General features: G+C 40.3%; 1 protein-coding gene across 2 annotated transcripts; it reads right to left on the reverse strand.

Annotated features, from left to right (window-relative positions):
• Positions 1-6732: 6732 nt before the first annotated feature.
• tap2t (transporter associated with antigen processing, subunit type t, teleost specific) lies at positions 6733-22791 on the reverse strand. Of its 2 annotated transcripts, XM_034119654.1 has the most exons (13): positions 22666-22790; positions 19035-19270; positions 18736-18932; positions 17925-18039; positions 17705-17835; positions 15667-15872; positions 14289-14486; positions 13496-13624; positions 13211-13402; positions 12954-13127; positions 11550-11709; positions 10870-11006; positions 6733-7888 (listed from the first exon to the last, which is right to left on the reverse strand). In XM_034119654.1, exons 1-13 carry the CDS (start codon positions 22666-22668, stop codon positions 7703-7705), a joined length of 2064 nt encoding a protein of 687 aa, XP_033975545.1. In that variant the 5' UTR covers positions 22669-22790; the 3' UTR covers positions 6733-7702. The 2 variants fall into 2 exon arrangements, with proteins under 2 accessions (XP_033975545.1, XP_033975544.1); XM_034119653.1 differs by having other exon boundaries at positions 18736-19270; positions 22666-22791.
• Between the last annotated feature and the right edge of the window lie 470 nt (positions 22792-23261).

Below are 23261 nucleotides of genomic sequence, written 5' to 3' on the forward strand. Positions count from 1 at the left end.
CCTACCTTTAAAGGTGGGGTAGGTAAGTTTGAGAAACCGGCCCTCATTGGTCATGTGCGCGTTCGTGTGTGTTGGAGGAGGGGCTCTGTAAGGAAGTGGCAGATTTTTTCCGGCTGTGTATTTTCAAATTCTAGCGATCTCGAGCAGGTTTCTCCAAAATTACCTACCCCACCTTTAAAAGAAAATTATAAAAAACATGAAAGGTCGAAAAAAAGAAAAAAACGAGAGAACAATAAAAAGAGATGAAATACATAAAAGACAGTAAAAACAATAACATAAAATACCATCAAATGTAGGTTTCAGGAGGATAAACATAGGGACATATAAAACCAGCTCTAACTATATGCTTTTTGCTACTTTTTACTTCTATTCCATTACAATTCAGAGGTCAATTTTACATCACTACATTTATTAAATACTTACTTTGCAGATTTAAATCAGACTTTAGTTCCACCTGGAGTAAATTCACAAGCTACCCTGCAGTATACAAAGTCATTTAAACTAGCTGCACCTTTACCAGCTTTGATAACACTTTAATCCATCAATAATTATAATCAAAACATTTCATATTATTCTGAAATGGACCAATCTGCAGAATGAGTACTTTTACTTTTGGTACTTTAAGTATATTTTGATGCTCATACTTTACTTATATTTTGAATGCAGGACTTTTAATTGTAACAGAGTATTCTTACACAGTACTTCTACTTTTACTTAAAGGGGACCTATCATGCAAAATGCACTTTTGTACGTCTTTTATACATGAATATGTGTCCCCGGTGTTCCAGGGAACTCACCAAGTGTCAGAAAACACAACCCTCTCTATTTTCCTCCATACCCAAATCTCTAAAAAAGGGGCTGCAACGGATCTGATCAAAACTGATCCAGATTTGAACACTGTCCTGACGTCAGGACGGTGGCGCTACGGCTATTGGGCCAACTCTCCACCTATCAGGGGAATGTGGGGTTGGGCCACGGCCGGCCATTGCTGCTCGAAAGCGCTGGAGACGCTGTAGTACATATGCCAGGCCTGTAAGTGGCGCTGTAATCTGCCACAAAAGCAGCAAAGAAGACTTCATATGGTAACCATGGTTACCCTTCTGTTTATAATAATAATTATAATAATGGGTTCCATTTATAAAGCACTTCATATTTGATTTCAAATCCCGAAGTGCTATTCTCCACCTCTCCGCCTCTTCCAAGGAACGAGGGGACCGTGCGGCAGAGTTTCAGTTTCAGTTTCTTTCGCCGATCAAGATGTCCGTTAAAGTTAAAATCTTCCGGACAAAATTTGAAAAGTGCCGGTCAAAGGTCTTCTTTGTTATTTATTGAGCTTTAAAACAAATGAATAACGACTCTATAGGCCTATAATAATATAATAAAACCATAGACTGTATATATAAATAAAACACGGAGGATGGAGATCTTTTTTTCTCCCCCTCTTGACTTGATCAGAGCACGGCTACCCTCTCCTGCAGGGGGGCGTGGTCTCACAGAATCAGCCCCGTAGACAGCAAACAGCACATAGAGCGAAATGAGGCATGGCTAAAATGCATGATCTGTTTGGTATTTTGAAAACAGAAACGTATAAATATACCTTATATAGGTATGACCCTACAATATATCATTTAAATATAGGATGATAGGTCCACTTTAAATACAAGATCTGAGTAGGCTACTTCTCCCACCTCTGCAGATACGTTTAACAGACATGTTTGAAGACATACAATACTAAGAAATAAGACACTTGGGATGTACCCCATGTCAATGCAAGGCATTAAGGGATGTTGGAAAAACCTAACTCTATTATCAAAGAACCAAGGTTATGTTCAGGAAGGGTTCGTTTTTTTTCTCAAATGTGTTCAGTGTTGTTCTATGGGAGATATAGACCACTCCCAGATTGCATAAACTTTCCTGGAAACCATAAGAAATGTCTATCTTGGCGGTGATAACCACAGGGACTTTGCCTCTAGTACTACTTGTGCTATGCATGGCCATAAGACATCCAGCCAGTAAAACCTTTCAAAAGAACAAATCTCCAGTGGCGGCTGGTGGAAAATATTTTAGGTGGGGCTGTGGAAATGGTGATCAAACAATACTAGAGGGGTCCGGGGGGATGCTCCCCCGGTAATTTTTTTTGAGAAAAGACCCCTTAAATCATGACTTCTGGTGATGTTAGAGGGGGGGAGAAGGACAATTTGAAGCTTAAAAATATGAGAAGACTGATCAATACCTCCATAACTTCAGTGTGGTTAGCTATGAATCTTCCAAAACTTCCAAACACCTTGTCCTGGACATAGTTTCTACAGCATAAACTGTGCAACAGTACAGTAGGCCCACACAAACTGCAGAACACCGGGGCTTTGGGAACACTGATTTAATTCCCATTTAACCTGTTAAGGGGCTTTTTTCCCCCGTTTTTTTTCTCACGAAACTGTGTCTCAGGGCTTCTTAAAATGTAATAAACTATTCATGTGTCCTACTCAGAGGAAACGCATCTAACTGATGATATGAACCATGTTTACCGAAACAAAACACAAGTCTCACAAGAAGCGTCTAAATGAGCCCTGAGCGAAAAAATGCTAACGCACTCTAGGTATAAATCAATCGATATACTTATCGGATATGCACAAACAAGCTTACAAGCTGAGATTCCACATATTCTAGAAATATTAGTATCATCACTGAGCGATCAGAACTCGCGACAGGGGAAGCAAATACAGACATCACATTAGGTAGCAAAACATGGAGATATGTTCACCTTTTGCAGAATAACAATTCTGATCAAAAACGAGAAAAACGCAGCTGAAGGTTAATCCATAAATTAATCCAATGTGTCTGTCACTTTGAAAAATGATTGATGATCCATAATTCAATTTTTATGTCAAAAACTGAGTTTTCATTAGCTGCTAAATGGTAGCTTCCAGAGTGTATGACAGCTTCCTGTTTTGTCTCCTTGGATACGAGTCCAAACAACTCACAGACTGCACCGGGCGCTCACGTAGGAGCCCTGTGACCATCATATTTGACGACGCTGATTGGCTGAAATTATGTTTTCGCGGCATAGTTTACACATTACAGATAGCAACAGTCAGCTGCTAGTGGCTGCTGCTGCACTGGTTGAGGGCTCCTCTCTTAGCGCCCAGACGAGAGAAGGTACACGGGCAAGGCCAGGCAGGAAACATGTGACTTATCAGTAACTTTGGACATCGTAACACAATTTTAAACGAGATTTTATTGTAGATTATACATTTTACTGATACCAATTATATAATATTTACCTTGTTCAATAAAAATAAAAATAAAAAAATATATATTTTTTTAAATATATTTTTTATTTTAATTTTAATTTTAATTTTTTAATATGGGAAGAGGTGGGGCGGCGCCCCTAGCGCCCCTATGGACCGGCCGCCACTGCAAATCTCAATACTTAGACACGGCCTAAGAAGTGACCATACTCCTCGTGGAATAAGCCCTTAAACCATAAGGGGGGCCGCAAACCCTTAATGACATAAGCCAGAGAAATGGCCTCCACACTTCCTGTTCTGAGAAGAAAGGAGGCGGGTACAAAATTGAAAGCTCCTTGTGGCTCCTATGCTGACCCCTCCCATATAGGCACAAAAGCTGGATTGGGCCTCTTTCAGACCATAGCAAGGCCTTGGGCTTACTGCTAGCAGGAAGGGTGGATGTTAGAAGTCTGTAAGTCACTATAACTCTTACCCACATGACGGTAGGATGAGGTCGTTCACAACAGATCTCGTCCCACAGGGCAGTTCATCAGTGTTCAGCTGTCGGCCAATCTCTGCTAGGATTTAAGTCTAGTCAAGCAGATTCATTGCAAGAGAGCACACTGATTGGTGCATACTACTACGTACTCTTAAAAAGGAAGGTGGAAAAGGTTTACAAATCTGTTAGGCAGTGAGATTTAGAGGAACCTAATAGAGAGCAATCGTGTTGGCGCAGGTCAGATGCAACAGAAGGCTCAACTGCTGTTTTTTTTTGCAGGAGTAGTTTGGATGGTGGTTGGGCTGATGAGGCCCTCCTACCATCACACACGTCTCTTTAAACCTCTTCAGCCACTGTTTCACCAAGATGAAGGCGGCCCGTTGTCCACTGGGGAAGCAGCATCAGATGGACTGGGGGTATGGACTGATGAACAGGAAAGTTGGAGGCACCCTCCTCATCCTCCATGTCAAGGTCAGAGTTGGCATTGCTCTCTGCGTCCTAAAAGCCCAGCTCCACTTTGATGAGGGTCTGCTAGCGCCTATAGAATTCTGTTCCTAGACATGATAAGACAAGGTGACTGCAAAGGAGCAAAATGTATAAATATTTAGTCTTACCAGGTACCATGTCACAACGCATTAGCCTGTCTGTCAGTAGGGCTAGCAAACAGGGTTAGAAGATTGCTGGCTTAACCCTTACTACTCAGCTTCGCTAACAAATGAATCTTAAGTGTTTCCCCTACAGTATATACAAATAGTGGCGGCGCAGCGCCGCTGCTGAAATATGCGCGCCGCTGCTAGGGGGCGCCAGCTAGGTACCCCAAAAAAAAAAAAAAAAAAAAAAAATTAATTTCTTTAATAATTTTTTATTTTTTTTTACTTTAAATTTTTTTTTTTAAATAACAATAAGTGGCGACCCTTTTTAATTTTTGATTGTTTGTTATGTGGATTTGTAGTATTTGTGTTACTGTATGTTCAATAAAGGTGTATTTTTGCTAAATCTTGAGACATTGCCACTGTATGTCTAGGCAGGGCCGATTTTTGGCATAGGAGACATAGGCCTGGGGCGCCAGATCTGGGGGGCGCTGCGCTGGTAGCTCTGGGAGGGGAAAAAACATTTTTGACTGTTGGCGCTCATCCTAATTTTCGGCCTTGATGTAACAACATTCATAATTAAAGGGGACCTATCATGCAAAATGCACTTTTGTACGTCTTTTATACATGAATATGTGTCCCCGGTGTTCCAGGGAACTCACCAAGTGTCAGAAAACACAACCCTCTCTCTTTTCCTCCATACCCAAATCTCTAAAAACGGGGCTGCAACGGATCTGATACAGACTGATCCAGATTTGAACATTTCACTGACGTCAGGATGGAGGAGCTGACCTATCAGGGGAATGAGAGGTTGTCGTGGCATGGTAACAGCATGGTAACACGATGCTCGTAACTCGGCCCCCTCCTTTGCAGGGGGGCGTGGTCAGCTGCAGCGCATGCAAAGACAGAGAGGAGAGCAAAATAGAACGAAATGAGGCATGGCTAAAATGCATGATCTGTTTGGTATTTTGAAAAAGAAAACGTATAAATATACCTTATATAGGTATGGCCCTACAATATATTATTCAAATATAGCATGATAGGTCCACTTTAAGTAATTGTAACACCCTTTTCACCCCGGTTACACTTTTCATTTGCCCTGTACGATGGGCGCTGTAAGTAATGAAAGTGGGGGATGTTGGCTTACCAGGCGCCCGCAGCTCACAGCCAAAGTGCGAGCGTGGGAGCGAGAGAGCGAGAGAGAGCGAGAGAGAGTGAGCATGGGAGCGAGAGAGCGAGAGAGAGCGAGAGAGAGCAAGCGAGGGAGAGAGAGAGAGAGGGCGCACCGGTACCGGCGCTGTTGTTATTAGAATCTGGTGCTAGCTGCACTAACGGATATAAGAAGTAGATGTTTCTACAACCAGGGTGGAGGAGAGCACTCCTGTCAGACTGAGAGGCTCAGTGAGGTAAAGGACTCTCTGAGTGTTTAGATAGTTCATTTTAGTCTAAGTTATCTCAGTGGGTCTCAAACGTTTTGAGCACAAATTATGTAAACACATATTTCCAAGGCACTCCTTTATAATTATTAGGATAAATAAAAACAGGTTTGAAATCATTCCAATGTATACTATAGGACAGTAAACCAAAAATATCGTTTAAAGTTGGAGAGATACAAACATATGCATAAATAAATAAATGTTAACTAGGTAAAATAAGATATGAATGAACAACAAAAATAAAATAAGTTACATTTATTTGTTATTGGCTATGGTAGGTTATTGGTTATGTTCACATACTTATTTGATTATTAAAATGTAAACCGATCTTTTTCATATGGGTGTTTTAGATTTGTACCCTCTAGATCAGGTCTTAATTGTGTGCTCAAAGTGCACCAGATTGAAGCATTTTACTTTAAAATGTTCAAAAAAATCTTCCCGGGGGGGCATAGCCCCGGACCCCCCTAGAGGATGTGGCGTCCACCCCCCAATTCAAACATGTTCATACAATACTGAATACATTTGAAGCAATTTTGACGTATATTACCTATGTCAATACGTTTTTGTTTTTGTAGTGTATTTGTCTTTTGTAGAGATTTTTCATTTATTCTTTATATATCAAAATCTCGCCTAGGGCAGCAAATTGGCTAGAACCGGCCCTGGTACTAGGCCTCAAGAGCCTTTCTTGTGCTGGCAGATACATAGAAACAAATTGGCGGGGCGCACTTCGCACGTGCACACACTAAAAAATTCCACGCGCTCCGCGCTCACATTATGCTGAGCCCACGTGCCTTAGCACCGCTGCTATGACTCCATCCTAGGGGAAACATTGAACCCACATTTGGTAGGTACATCGTTACACATTAGCTGGAGAGTATACTGTCACACAGAATTGGTCAACCTAACCCGTTTCAAGGAAAATGTAAAATGAGTTACTGTACAGAGTGTAGAGTAAGTCAACAAACTGCACAAAAACAGTATTTAAAATTTTTTTTTTACAGTTCTTTATTTTAAGCAAACACAGTGGGTTACATTGAGCCTTGTAGAGTAGATTAGTACACCAAAGAAGCGCTATTACCGCAGGTCAACTTGTGTATCGTAACACAGACCCAGATCCTCTACCCCACTAACTGAAGTTTTCTGAAAGTCTTCCATCTTAAAACTCAAAACATTAAGTATTACAACACTAAAAGATTTCATTGCATACCACAATCAACATAAAATGGCAAGGCACGAGAATTATCGTGTTTTTTCGTACAAATATATAAACATGGGATTCATGTTAAAAAAATGAGTGGACAGGAAAGTGAGCATGAGCAGCCAGTGTCAATGTGCATTTACTTCTGAGACTGGTAGCCGATACACCCATTATTTTTTGTCAAATCCAACCTTGGTCATACAGTCCAAGTTTATTTAGACTGCAGTAAAAAAAACATGGGTGTAGTATCTATAATGCTCTAGTCCACATTCAGAACTCGGAACTGGTAAAACAAGTAGCTTGGCTAATATTAGCTGGAGTTGAGAGTTGACTTTAAATACTACAAAAAACAAAACTGCATCAAAAACAATACTAATGTTTGCTTATTAGAGCATTCGTCTTAGTTCTTTCTGATGTGTCGGTCTGTTGAGATCAAACTGTTAAACATAATTTATACTCGTATTCTCCATTGAACATGCAGACCACACCCTTCTTCGTTACTTTTTTGACATTCATTTTGTCATTCTTTCCCTGTTTTATGTACATTTTATGTCCATTTTCCTGTAATGCACAGCTACATTTTTTGTATGAAAGGCGCTTTACAAACAAATGTCATGATCAATCATTAAATACATTTTGTACTGACATATCTTTAGAAGATAAAACATGCAGATGAGTGGGTCAGGATAAATATTCCCACATTAAAATGTAGAAACAGTAAAAATACATTTACTGAACTTTTCTCAGCTGGGTTAAGAGAACAGTTCCTCTTTCCAACGATAGTAGTGCCCTTCTTTGGCCATGAGTTGTTCGTGGGTCCCTTCTTCTACTACGGCTCCCTTCTCGATGAAGATGATGTGATCTGCCTTCTCCACAGTCTTCAGCTGATGAGCCACCACCAGGACAGTCCGACCGCAGGTCAGAACCTCCTGCAGCACCTGAGACACAACCCAACAAAGGAATACCACGTTACACCTGGGAATTCCAGCATTACAGAAAGATGGCGGATAAAAGTAAATGTTGTGTTGAGGATGGGTTGCATATAGGGTTGCAAAGGGGCGGAACATTTCCGGTACATTTCCGGAAAGTTTCCAGAAAGTTTCCATGGGAAGTTAAGCTGGGGAATTTGGGAAATATTCGATGCAAAATTAAACAAAAAACATGACATTTCAACAGATCTTTTAAATATTTTTTTTTAAGTAGAACAGAACAAGTTTTAATTATTTTATTGAACAATTATTTGTTTCATTGAAGAACGAAAACAGGAATGTTGAGTTAAATATTACTCACCCTCCCAACCCCACTCATTAAAAAATGAACAAAAATGCACCACCCATCCACAAATCCCCACAGTCCCATTCAAAATGTTAAATGAAAAGAGCCCTTCTCCCTCCAAAAAGTCCCATTAAACATGCAAATCTTCCTTCAAGCAATCCTCTGCATTTTTGCTAAACCCTTTCAGTCAACAGGCTCTTCCTGGGCCTCATCAACATCCAACTCTGATTCTTCCTCTTCAGTGTCACTGTCTAGCCTTGTTGAAGATGGCTCTGTGTCAGGCTCAAAGAGCCATAGGTTTGCCCCAATGCCAACCAGTTTTTCCACTCTCACATTAGTGAGCCTGTTGCGAACCTTTCTGTGGTCTCAATAGCCATGCAGTAAGCAGTGTGCTATGGCATGGATATTCAAGTGTACTTGAATGGCATTTGTTTGTTTTAGTCAAGATTATGCTAAAATATACTTTCCCCAACTATATTTAAGTTCCCTATGAAGAGCCAACCTTCAATTTTGAAAATTCCCAGTTTATTTCCATAAATTCCCGTTAATTCCCATGGAAAGTTTCCATCTTTGAAAATTCCCGGAATTTTGCAACCCTAGTTGCATATTCATTTTTTCTCCAATAATTTGCAATACAGTACAATTTTTTTTACAATTCAGGTAAAGCAATATGGAAGTGGATTAAGGGTCCTGAAACACCAAACTGACTCCAGAGATTTAGGATCTGCATCTTGGCCAAAAACTCCCATTTGAACACACCGCAAAGACTTCAGCCAACAGGCAACTATCGCCTACGTTCTTCGCCTGCATGAGAGGAAATAACCCTCCTTCTCAGCAGGCGGCGGTAGTCTGTACTCATCAATCAAAAAGGGAAACCGGAAAACATAGGATATTAAGTAAATGAGTGGTTGTTAAACAGCAATTGTCCACCATTTTCAGACCACTATCACCACTTCATTACAGATGGCTTTGTTTTTATAACAAATATTTGTGTATTAGAATGATCAGATGTGATAACTATGTGTGTGCTCTCTCGGTTTCACTCCTTTGTTTGTTTTCCTTCCATCAGTTTCTTTTCCAGTACACCGATCAGCCAATCAGAGTGATTTATTTTGATGACAGGCTTGGCTGCCAATGTAACATGTCGGAATCTGCCGTCGTGGGTTGGGGAGCCTTAAGGGGATAAGAACAATAAAAGAAAACATATCTTCTTTATCATCCAGGTTGTTTCCACATTCCAGCCCTGCCTCCTAAGTTATTAAAGCCAACTTGATGAGCAGGGAGCAGCTGTTTCAACCCGTTGGGGGGGTCCCAGCCCCATCACAGAACAGCCTCTTTATGCATGCAGAGCACAAAGATGCCTTTCTTTTTGTAGATACTCTTCATGGGCTAGTATCACATGCACTGGCCTAAGATTAGTTTTATGAAGCTCAGCGCAAGTTCAACCAGGAAGACCGTCTTTACTCATTCATTTACTAATTCTATCTTACTACTCTCTCTCCTCTCAATAAGTGATCGGGGGCGTCACTCCCCAGCTAAACCAATCACTTCATTCCCACAAGCCTATCATAGCGCTCTGCTAAACCTTTAAATCTGACAGCTGTCATTTCAGGTGAGTAGACGCAACCCTCCTCCACCCCTTTTCACCTCCTGTCCCTCTGAATCCAGGGTCAAGCTAAGCCCCTCCCCTTCAGACCGACCCCAACTATCCCTTCACCACCACCAGTGTCTAGACCCCCGGGGGGTTTCATCGGCTCAGTTCTCCCCCTCCTGAATGATACTCCCGCACAACGGGGCCTAATCGCCAAACACCATTACATTCATTTGTGTATTCCTGGCAATAAATATGTATTCTTACATCAAAACCGTCTCTCCCTGATTGAAAGTCTATTATATGCACAACAGTTACAATAAAGCATTTAAAACATATAATGCCAGGGTCTCTTAAAAAATCCCATAAGTTAAAACTAAATGAGAATCTAAGACATACAATTGTGTTAAATAAAATAGAAAATAAAGTATTATAAGTGTTACGTAGATAATGATTGCATTTGAATATACTGAATATAAACATGAATTTAGTAAATGAGCCTCTGCAGGAGTGTAAACAGTTTGTAAAAGAGTGAGTAGAGTATAACAGTAAAGTGTTAAAGTATTATTTAAACACAAATGCATCCGACCAGTTCAAAAGAAAGGAACATCAGCTGGTTCATTTTTTGGGACTATGAACTCAGTTGAAAGGTCAAAATGATGAATCTGAACGTGTTCATTTGAATCTGTGTGAAATTAACTCTGAGCTAGCTCTTGTAATGAATACAACGGAAGGAATTCGCAAATAATTACAAATAGAATAGAGAGATGGTCACAGTTATAAGTGGAATTGAACACATTTACTCAAAATGTAATTAATTTCTTCTATAAAATGGCAAGTCATCCTAAGAACCATTAAAATAAAATAAAAACTTCAAATCTGGCCTCGCTTTGCAACACACCTTTGAGTTAGGACTTTACATCACAAAATCAGAACTCTGAGACATGAAGTACAATTATAAGGGTGTTTGGTTTCGGAAAGTATACTCAAAAGAATATTGAGTGCTCCTGTGGTGATGGATGTCATTAGAGGTATTTATTGTATTTGACTTACAGTATGCTGCACATCAACATCCAGTTTGCTGGTGGCCTCGTCCAGTATGATGACCTGCGGCTCCCGGACCAGAGCTCTGATGATGGCCAGGCTCTGCTTCTGTCCGTCTGACAGCTTACCACCACATTCCCCTATATCTGTGGAGACCAAACACAGACTTTAGGATTATGCAGATAATACAAATGTACTTTAAAAAAAAAATCAATATCACATCACGTATGCTAGGATCAGGTTAATGTTTAACTACTTTCAAATCATATATCTTGTTTTTTCCATCACACAGTACATCTCCCCAGATTGACACACTCTGTATTTTCTGTGTCTGTTACAACGGCAGCTGTCAATGTAAGCTAATTTTTGTTTATAAATAATAAGATAAAAATAAAGCAGTCACATAATAAAAAAAATTCTGTCCTCATAATATAATGCAATTACAGTTCATATAAATACTGATCCTGCAATAAGCGGACAATTTAAATAACAAAAATGACATAATGTATCTTAGGGGCATTAAGTTGACAAAAAACAACAAAAGCATTAGACCTATAACTCCACCCCTTATAGGATGGTATTGAAAAACTAAGTAAAATTGTATATGTACTATTCAGATCTAATTGATCTGATAAAAGACTTCTATGTTAAGTATTAAATGTACTAAATATCTTTCCAAACTTCTGTACCTGTGTCATATTTGTTCTTGAGTTCAGAGATGAAGTGGTCTGCGTTGGCCTTCTTTGCAGCTTCCTTCACCCTCTCTAAGGTGCAGTCATTCAGGCCGTACTCAATGTTGTACCTCAGAGAACCAGAAAACAGCACGGGATCCTGGGATACCAGGGCCATCTAAAAAAAAGTATATTGACTTACAAACTATTCAAAGTAAAGTGTTGGTGGACGCACATTCACCAAATACAATATCCTCATGAATGTATAATTGAAAAGCAAAGTAAAAAAAACACTTTTTAATCTCCAAATAAATCAAACTACCTCAAATACCTTATTTGTTTTGTGTAATTAGCAGATATTACCCTGATAAAACACTGGCTCACTTAAGGTGGATTGACCTTTAAGGTAGTCCAGTTTACATCATTTAAAGGTCACCTATTATGCTATATTTGCTATATCTATACTGTACAAACAGGGTTTTGCTCAAAATACCAAACAGATCACCCATTGTAGCATGCCTCATACCCCTCTATTTCAGCCCTGTTACAAAAGTGCTGATTATTGGTCTGTAGCTTCAAATGTGACCAGAGCTGCTGTGGCTAGACCCCTTTCCGCATGCAAGCAGTGAGCTCTGTGAAAAGAACAGTGCCTGCTCTGCCGGCAGAGACTCAGCTAAACGCTGCAGTGATTAAATGCCATATCATGTTCCAAACCACATCAAGCATTATTTCTGAAACAGTATGGAGCTCAAATGCTTTCTCTTTCTTGCGGGTTTACCACAAGGCGAGTACCTTTTATATCTGGCTTTTTTACACATACTCTCTCCAGTACAGCATTAGCTCTGAATGTTAGCGATGCTTGCTAATGTAAACACAGACCATATTACTTCCAAAACATGTCCCGCATTGTTTCTGATACAGCCAAGTTTCTGATAGAGGACAATAGGTTCGGTCGTGGGTGGAACGTTGCCAGGAGTTCAACGTAAAGCCAGCCCACATTTGAGTAATTTCGTCATGACCGCAGCAAATCTGGATCAGCTCCGTTGTACCCCCGTTTTTAGAGATGTAAGGAGGAAAAGAGAGAGGGTTGTATTTTCTGATTCTCCTTACACACCGGGGACACATATTTATGTATAAAACACATCAAAAAGTGCATTTTGCATAATAGGTGACCTTTAAGTAACAAGCTACTCCACTGCACTTGACCCGGCATTTGGTGGTGCAACTGTTGAGTCATGTCTGACATCTAGTGGTAACATTTGCTATACCTGTCCAGCGTTCAACTTTAAACCAGTTTAAACATTTTGACACAGAACAAACTCTACAGTCTACACAAAAAAGGCAACATGTAGAAAATGTAAGCATTCCCCCGTTATTGATTTTCTGCAGGGATCTAGCCTCCTTTCAGTGAGACAGCAGTACCTTTTGATGGAAGTATTTGTGATTGTAATGATGCAGAGGTTGTCCGTCCAGCAGGATCTGCCCCTCTTCAGGTTCGTACAGCCTCTTCAGGAGGCTGACACAGGAAGTCTTCCCGCCTCCAGAGGGACCCACCAGAGCTGTCATCTTACCTGGCTTAAGCTCCATAGAAACTTTCTGTGCAGAACATGTTACTCATGATCAGAATTCATGTTTAACCCCATTAGAAATGATTTATGATGCTGTAGGACACACGGTACCTTCAGAGTTGGTTCCACGTCAGGAGATGAGGGATATTTGAAGGTCACATTTTGGAAAACAATTCTTCCCTCCAGCCTCTCAGGAGCTAACTCTCCCTCCTTCTTACACTTTGGTGTTCGGTCAATATAACTGAACACTTTGGAGATGACTCCGACTGTGGACATCGTCTCTCCATAGCAATACATGATCTCCTGTGGCAAAAATAATCAACAGCAAGTATGATTTATTGAACTCAAACACATGGGAGAGATTCTGAATGGGGACATATTTTTAACTCAGCCCACCTTTAAATTGTTTGACATGGGCTTCTGGTACAGGAAGAAGGACACAAGACTTCCAATAGTGAGGTCACCTGACGATATGAGGCTGCGGGCCTGTACCAGCATGAGTATCTTTATTCCCAGACTCACCACCTACATGGAAGCAGAGAGAGGAATTACTCACATTGTACCTCAAACTAAAAGTATTTTCTTACATTATTGGAGCAGCACATTTGTACGGAAGACAAATCCTGCCAGGAAAATAAAAAAGAAGTAAGATGTGTGTATATATGATAAAAACACGAATATCAAAAATATCAAGTCAAGATTCAACATTAATATCTCCTAGTTTCACATATATCTCATAATGTTATTTTCTTAAAATGTTGACATAGTGATATAAAAATGTTAGTTATTAATGTCACTATCTCAACATTTGGAATTTATATTTTATATTATTACGAGAGTCAAGTCCAACATTTACTGCTCAGTCTTTCGTAGTTCTGACCTAAAATATGTAAAAATGATCTTAAAATGTGCTCTTATTATTTATAATTAGTCCTAAGTATATTATAATCATTAACTATGTAAATACAAAAAATGACTATTATTGAGTAATAATCTTCTATGACTCAAAAAGTCGAATTATTCACAAAAAATAGTATCTACTGACTATGCATCATTTTATTTATATAATAATAATAATACTTCATATTTTGTATTCTTTTCCTGGTAGAAATGGGTCTCCATACAATGAGTTTAGACCTCAACATGTGCTCTTGCGCTCATATGATCTATGAATGATGGCTGTTCCTACCCTCCGTATCAACAGGAAGACTGCGCTGTAGATTCCTGTACTTCTCTTCACGGCGCACATCACGTCCAGAGCCTCATTGTACCTCCTCAGCTCGTCTTTCTCCGCCCTGAAGCTGCGGACCGTGCGAATCCCGCTGATTGTCTGGAAAGCCAGGTCTTTGTTCTGAGCGTGGCACTCCTGGATCTGGTCTTTCAGGTCCTGTTTTACAAAGACTGATTCAGTAACACTAAAATACACATGAGCAGACAGATGTCATCATAACAGGTTCAGAATCCTCTACTCTTACAAACAAAAGCAATTTACTCTGAGCCTCTTGGGGGAAAATCAAAGGAGTGCTTCTAAATCTGGCAGAGCTTGCATTATTGCTGCCAGATTTAGCACCCAACCCTGTAACTTTGGCCAGAATGGTCATAATTTGACAAAAATCCCACTGGTGTGAGTTATTCTCCTTTAGTTTAAGCAAACAAAAGATTTTTTTTCTGGATTGTATAAAATGGCAGGGGGGCTTCTAAATCTGGCAGAGCTGGTTAATGCTGCACGATTTGGCCTCCCCCCTGTAACTTTGGACAGGATGAGGATAGTGGAAGTGGGCGAGCACTTGACCACAGCCACGTGAATGTTGATTGATTGACATCTGACACAGGCAATGGTGATAGACCTCTCTTGCTTTCTACACAGCCATTGGATAAAAGACAAGTTTTAAAGGACGATTGTCAATCAAATGCGGGACATCGTCTGAATTTGTAGGTCCCGGGACAAAGCAAGACTCCTGGTCACTCTAACCGGATGTGTAACATGCAATATTTCTTTTTCCTTACTATATTTTTTCGTCATGTGAGGTGTACAATGGAGGAAAAAAATCTATACTGTATAAACAGAAAATGTGGCTATGTTTTAAATGTAATTCTTTATGATAACCTTCCAGAGATAGTTGGATACCTTCAAATTCAATCTGATGTGTAAACTGAGAAATTAAGCTTTTATAACCTATTAACTATAGCCATACTTTGAGCTGATTGGTTGGATACATTTTTTAAAGGGATTTCCCGCCCCTAAAGCAGATGTATTTGTGTCACACCATACATACTAAATCCAAGTAGTCATTCATTCAATCCCATCTGGGAATTACTCACCAAATAAGTAACTGTTTGTATTAATTAGAGCTCTACTTACTGGTTGAAAAGCACTACTATACTTTGTTAAAAGCTGGGTTAAGAGCAGAAGGACCAAACTACTGATTGATTAGAAACAATGAACGTGGAAAAACTAAATAACAACCAATCAAACAAACAAACCACTATGATAATAAGTAAAGAAACACTACACAGCTGTCTGTTTTCTAACGTCTATTCAGAGTAATCCATCTCTTCACACCTACCTTGGACCAGGTGATGTATTTGTTCTGCAGGAAGGCCAGCAGAGGCATCTCTATACTGGTGAGCAATGTGAGCTCCCAGGACAGGCCCAACATCACTCTGAACATGAGAACGGTTTTGACTGTGCTGCGGACCAGAGCGTTGGAGTTCAGTGCGACCGTGCGGCCCATCCTGTCCACGTCAGAGTGCAGGCGGGAGGACAGACGTCCTGAGGGGGGAGGGGGGAGGAAAGAGCATGTTCAAGGATGCTTACTGGCAGCTAAATGTCTGCAGAAGTACATTAGTTCTACACTTATTGTGGAGGGAAAGTGGAAACTGTCAGATTGTTCGACTAGTAAGTTATAAATAATTACTCAATGAATAAATAGTTACATGGCTTAGTTGAATACTACATTTTGTATTGATCAATAAGCGGTCTGCTCTTTTTCCAATATAGATTGTTTTCAACTTTGGGTTCATGATAGCTAAACACTCCTCAGTAAAGAAAAGAAAAACAGCGATAGAGAAGGAAAGAGGTTATAATACAGAGCGCTGGAAGACAGATAAATCAGCAGAAGAAGGCAGACAGGAAGTATTTGTTTACATAATGGTTGATGGAAAAGAAAATATGAACTGGCTTGGTCAGTTAAGCCCGCGTCACACTGTCCCGAAATTGACACCCGATGGACACACGAATATGGAATTGTGAATTTCGCACGAAGATGGCCCTGAACCACACACGAAGGCAACATTTACACTATATTTAAGACATACAACTGCAACGAAAGTAACAAAAACAATTATGTTAAAGTACTATGATACTGTACTGATATTTTCAGACTTTGTTCTTTACTTTATCCGTCTTTATATGTAGAAGATATTAAGTTTTCTCCGTAATGTTGTTGCTATGGAAATGGCTTCCTGTCAACTCGCCTTCAAAATAATATATTATATCCTTTTCAGTTTCACAGAACACAAATTGGGTTATTTACATAATATGTTTACATGATTTTGTTGTGCAATAAAACAACCCGATGGACACATGATAAAGGAAATGTTCAAATTCGGCTCTGATCGTAGCGACATCGGGCCATTCGTGAGGGCATCTTAAGCCATCGTATGACCGCCGGTGGAGTTTCTCAGGCTCCGGCAGCAACTTCGTGAGCGGTGGCAAAATCTTTGGCATGCCAAAAAATTGCCGAAGGACCTTGCGAAGGTTAATTTTCGTGTTGAATTCATGTGTCAATTTTGCCCTTCGTAAGGCCATCGTGAGGGCATCTTGTTATCATCGGTGCCATCGGGCATTCGCCCCGATCAGAGTGAGGGCGAATGCCCGATGGCACCGATGATAACACGAAGATGACACGATTTGACAAGATGCCCTCACGAGTGCCTTACGAAGTTGCCGCTCACGAAGTTGCTGCCGGATCCTGAGAAACTCCACCGGCGGACATACGATGGCTTAAGATGCCCTCACGAATGGCTCGATGTTGTTACGATCAGAGGCGAATTTGAACATTTCCTTTATCGTGTGTCAATTTCGGGACAGTGTGACGCGGGCTTTACAGAAAACTCAATCAGGGCTGAGTTACGTTGCTGTCGCTGTGGTTCCAGCTTAATGGAACCAATATGATCATTTTTCATCAATAAAATCATGTTTAAATCAATATGTAATGTCAAATTATTGTTTTAGTAGCCGGTAAATAAACAGGATTATATGCAGCAACCCGGTTATCATAGTGAAAGAAACCCTGAAAGGTTGATCAGGAGGATTCAGGGTTTGAATTACCCTAAAGGAATATTATCACTGACTTATTATCAACTGTGGGCATATACCTTATCACCCAACATCCGTGTCGGTCCTTACTAATGCTCCTGATGCTAAATAGGAGAAATGTTTCCATAGCGTGTCCTCATATTGCCATGGCTATGTAGTGTACTTTTTGGGAATAAAAGTCTAGGTGGAAAATATATTGTGTCTACAAAAACAGATTTCTTGACCCTGTAAATCATTGCATCCCTGAAACATCCCATTAGACACGTTCACATTGTTGTTCTCACCAGGGTTGTTCTCCTCAAAGAAGTGCACCTCCTGCTGCAGCAGGGTGTGGAACAGCAGATGCTTCAGTCTCTTGTTGAGTCTGGCCAGAGTGCACATAAATATGCCTCCTCTCATGCCGGAGAACAGAGCACTGTCAAGATGGAGACATTACAAATAATTTGGTTTATGTTTCCCCATCAGTGAAATAAATCATCCATAAAAAAAGTTTAATTTCATTACCTTCCAAGCGAGACAAAGGCCAGCTGTCCAATTGCATAACCAACGCTGGTTTGATGATTTTGACCTCCTAGCATATCGATGACATTCCCCTGATATAATGGGATATATGTATCACCTATCAGGAAAGACAAACAACACAGATTATAAAAACATTAATAAGTTGTTTCTGTGATATATATCCTAATTTTAATAATACATTTAAATTTCAATGTACTGAAACAATCTCTAAACAAAGATATCTTCAAATAGATAGAAACAGAAATTATCTTTTTACGCAAATATCACACCTTCATTTTTTTAGTCCTGTTTTTACATTTTTTAAACCCCATATTATTTAAAAAACAAAATACTCTTAGTTTTAGTCTTTTTGCAGTATTTGTTGACATCAAGAAAAAACACAATGGATTATTCTTTAGTCATTTATAGGGATGTACTTAAAATTTTGAAGCTTCATTCGAACAGTTTTAATAAACATTAAAATGCTGGAGATCCTTTTTTTAAAGATCATTCTCTATACAGCTAGCATCTTTATAGTAAGTATAAGTATAGTATTATCTTTTATAGTATTTAAAAATGTTTCCCTCTTTTTTTTTATTCTGATGACATTGTGAAACAGCCTTTACATGCCTTATTCAGAAACCAAAAGAAAAAGTAAAAAAACATACATTTGTTACAGCCCCAATAGTTTCGCTGTTCTTCTGAAATTTTAATTATACAGTAGAGTCATTGCAGTGTTGACAGCTACTGTAAGAAGGCATATATGCCCATGTACCATATAAAATACTGTAGAATATCAAAGTTTCATACTTACAGACGACTCCTAAGATGAGGAAACTGAAAGCTGCAATCAGGTAAAGGGTGTCTGGTTTGAAGTATTTCAGCACCCTGACAAGCAGCCGCCTGGCATCCAGGTCAATGTTGTCCTTTTTAGTCTTTGAATCACCACAGAGGCTCTTCTCCCAAACCACACAGGCCAGCAACGAGGACAAGGGGCCCAGGAGCAGCATGCTGAGGTCAGGAGATGGTCCAGTGTTAGGCTGTGAGGGGGGCGCCATGAGGATCCGTCCACTTTCAAACACAGGAGAGAGAAGGCAGAGGAGAGCCACTAACCTGCGGAGCACGCCCTCTGGCTTTCCATCAGTCAGTTTTGAGGTGAAAACATGGAGAACGGCCCACTTTGCCGCCCCAAAGGCCCACACGCCTGGCAGGCCACCCCAACTGGAGCAGCTCAGCAGCACCAGCACGGCCCACAGAGCCAGACACAGAGCCGTGTCGAACAGGAGAATGACCAATCCACATGCTGCCAATTCCTTCATTTTCCAAACTGCAAGAGGCTGAATCTGATCCTAAAAGACAACAATTTCTGTTATATATAGTACAATGATTGTGACGCCAGTATATAAAAGAAACAGGTAACATTTATTCAAGAGCTGTACTTGAGTTCTGAGTTTTTTTGTACTTTCTATTTGTATCCAACTTTATAGTTTAGCAACAATACATTGTGAAACATATGCAAATTTACAGAGTCTTATATATGAAGTTATGTTTATTAATGTTCCACTACTGCACTACTTTTAAGGTGTCTTATAAGTCCATGTGTGCTGGGCGTTTGACGAGGTGAAAGAAGTACCCATCTTGTACTTAAAGGTAGGGTAGGTAAGTTTGAGAAACCGGCTCGAGATACACTTTTTGTTATATTCCATGGAATGCTCTTAACATCCCGATAGCAATGAATATCTTAAGTGCTTTGACAAAAAATCCATAAAAAAATGTCATCTGTGGAAGCCGTAGTACTGTAAAAAGCAAGACCAATCATTTTAGCCGGCCCGGCTAAAATAACTGGATGGCCTACCTGCCTGTCAGCCTTCCATCTGTGCACAAACTTATCTCGTGCCCTCATTGGTCATGTGCGCGTTCGTGTGTGTTGGAGGAGGGGCTCTATAAGGAAGTGGCAGATTTTCTCCGGTTGTGTATTTTCAAATTCTAGCGATCTCGAGCCGGTTTCTCAAATGTACCTACCCCACCTTTAAGTAAAAGTATAAATTCCAGAGTGTAGGAATACTCTGTTACAAGTAAAATCATTGCATTGCAAATGTTACTCAAGTAAAAGTACAAAAGTATTGGTATCACAATATACTTAAAGTGCCAAAAGTAAAAGCACTCATTATGCAGATTGGCCCATTTTCTTATAATATATATGATATGTTTTGATTATAATTATTGATGCCTTAATGTGTTTATCACAGCTGGTGCTGATTATATTTCACATTATTAATCCAAAACTGCAAAGCTGTAACTATAGGTATGAAATACATTTAGTGGAGTAAAAGAACAAAGTAGCAAAACATTAAAGGTCCAATGACATGGCCATTTCTACTGATCATAATTCCATTGTTGAGGTCTACTAGAATAGATTTACATTGTTCAATGTTCCAAAATCACATTGGTTTCTCATACAGCATCTCTGTATAGTATGTGTATTCACTCTCTGTCCTACACGCCTTGTTGGAGCTCCTGCCCCCCCCCCTCCCTATGAGCCCACTGTGCTCTGATGGTCAGCTCGCCCACTCTGTTCTGATGAGTCCACCACCGTTACAGCGGAACATCAGTGATTATGTTTTACGGTACGTCTACACAGCAGCGTTAAAAAAATCTTGGAGGTGGGCGTATCTGAAGCTTGGGGATTTTTTGCGAACAACCAATCACATGAATCTCCCGCCCGCGACATACGAAGCAAAAAAGCCCGAAGTAAACTGGATATAAACTCCCCAAAACAGGCGAAAACCTACCACTGTCTCTGCCACCTCCCTCCATGCCTGGCTCCTCCGGTTTATATCCCGGTAGGTCTGGTCATAAAGCACCGGGTGATTGATTCCCTACCGCTAATTTCTCCTCCATTTTTTGGAATATGAGGAAATGACCTGCGGTATGTCTCTCCCAGCATACACGCCGTTTGATTGGCTAGAGCTTGAACTGTCAGATTTGCGTACACGGGATTTGATTGGCTGACGCTTCTACCTCAGCCTCAAAAGTTGAACATTGTTCAACTTTGAATCCTGAAAATCCTGAAAATCTCCGCTCGCCTGCCCACAATGCATTTCGGCGAAAAGTGAGGGAAAGTGACGTCACCCCATTCAAAGTGAATGGGCAGAAGCGTTTCAAGATTTTTTTAACGCTGCTGTGTAGACGCACCGTCACAATGGCGTAAGCAACCAGAAAATGACACCAGTAATGACAAACAGATGAGAATGCTGCGTGGGGTCTGGGTGCCGTGTTGGCGGGACGTTGCGGGGCTCGCTGCTGCGCCCTTTGAGCGGACAGTGTGAGCTGGATTACTGGTGTTGTTTCCTGGTTGCTGCGTGGGGTCTGCGAGACAGCGAGAGCGAGACATCGCAAAACTTAGCCTGAACTCAGCCTGAGCACACACACAAACTCACAGTGAGTTTGTGTGTGTGCTCATCGCGAAACTCAGCCTGAACTCAGCCTGAGCACACACACAAAATCACAGTGAGTTTGTGTGTGTGCTCAGGCTGAGTTCAGGCTGAGTTTCGCAATGTCTCGCTGTCTCACGCTGAGTTCAGGCTGAGAAATCCGCGGAGCAGCGGCTGAGAAAAGATAAGGCTGAGTAAGTGTGTGTGTGTGTGAGGAGCTCCACGGATTGGTCCATTTGGACCTGGGTATGGGCACGTCACTATACTCAGGAAGAAACAAATGGAAAAAGAAAAATCTCCAACGAGGCGTACTAGGGCAGCATAGACAGGTCTTTTCTGTGTTAGAGTTTTACTCGCTACAGGGTGTACTTTGAGGGTTTGTGACTTTGCAGACCGTTTACATGCAGAAAAAGCTACATAACACACAAGGGGACGGGAAATAACTGGAAAAGCATGACATGGGACCTTTAAAATACTTAGTTAAAGTACTAGTTTCTCAAAATAGTACTTAATGTACTTGAGTAAATGTCCTTTAAACTACTTTAAACCACTGGGCGTTTGTACTGTGTGTGTGTGTGTGTGTGTGTGTGTGTGTGTGTGTGTGTGTGTGTGTGTGTGTGTGTTACAATAAAACACATAACTAACTTACATTACTTTGAACAATTATAGCAAGTAAGTAAAAACAATGCATTTCTTATTGTACTTAAATATTAAAAGTATATAAGTAACACTCTCACAATAAACACAACATTATGTAGAAATATACGTTGTTCAGTGCCTAATTACATTACATTACATGTTAGACGCTTTTATCTAAAGCGACTTACATACTCAATACTGTGGGCAATCCCCACAGGAGCAATTTGGGGTGAAGTGTCTTGCCCAGGGACACAACGACATGCTGACTGCAGTGGGGTTTGAACCTGTGACCCCCTGATCCGAACATCAACGCACTACCTACTGCACCACACGCCTAATTAACATTAAACCCGAGTAAAACCAGAAATATGAATTATGTTAGCTGACAGCATGCCTGCAACAATATCACCAACATATGTTACTATACACCCCGTTACGGTTAGTTTAAAGAACCCTCATAACTTTATGAATTCGTAACTTTTTTGTATAGTTTTTTGGTGTAGTGGTGTTACTCCTGCTAGCTAGTGTTCGATAATAACTCCTAAAACACTTGTTGATAAGATTATAGGGTCGCTTACGCCCTCGCTGCTGTTTGATAATACGCTTAACAAACCTGTGGCACACAATAGTCCCATATATTTCAGGTAATAAGGTGTATTTGTAGGACTTACCATGTGTTTCCCCTCACAGAGTCCACGGTTAGCTAACTGCTATACTTTTACTTTTAGTTTCACTTTCAGATGGGTGACGTACTGTATGCTTCATCTGTACCGTCTCCGTACACGTCTCCGTTCTTATGAAACAAGGCGACATTACACGACATAGCGCATAGAATCATAGCCTTAACTTCAGTTTTACGCTTTCATTTGTACTTCCTTTAACCAAGGATGTATAAAGACAAGAGAATAGTCGAAGAGCAGCAGCCGTTACACAGTATGGCCACAAGATGGCGGCAGGTAGAAGAACTGGAGTACTTAAATATAGTCTCTGTATTTACTTAGTAAAGCAGACTTTTTAGAAAATGAACCATAATTACTTTTAACTGATAGATCATTTTTTATAAAAGTAAGAATCCTGTATTCAAAATCATAATTAAGTGAAACTACAGAAGTAGCCTAGCATCAGAAATACTGGAAGTACCAGTAGGCCACTTTTTTATTTCATTTTTTTATTTTTTACATCTATTCAATGTAGTAGGTCACTTTTTATAGTGAAGTGGTGACGTAGGGTGATGGAAAGTAACCAAGTAACATGTGCAACTTTGAGT

Source organism: Trematomus bernacchii, unplaced genomic scaffold, assembly GCF_902827165.1.
Source record: "Trematomus bernacchii unplaced genomic scaffold, fTreBer1.1, whole genome shotgun sequence".
Classification (NCBI taxonomy): Eukaryota; Metazoa; Chordata; class Actinopteri; order Perciformes; family Nototheniidae; genus Trematomus; species Trematomus bernacchii.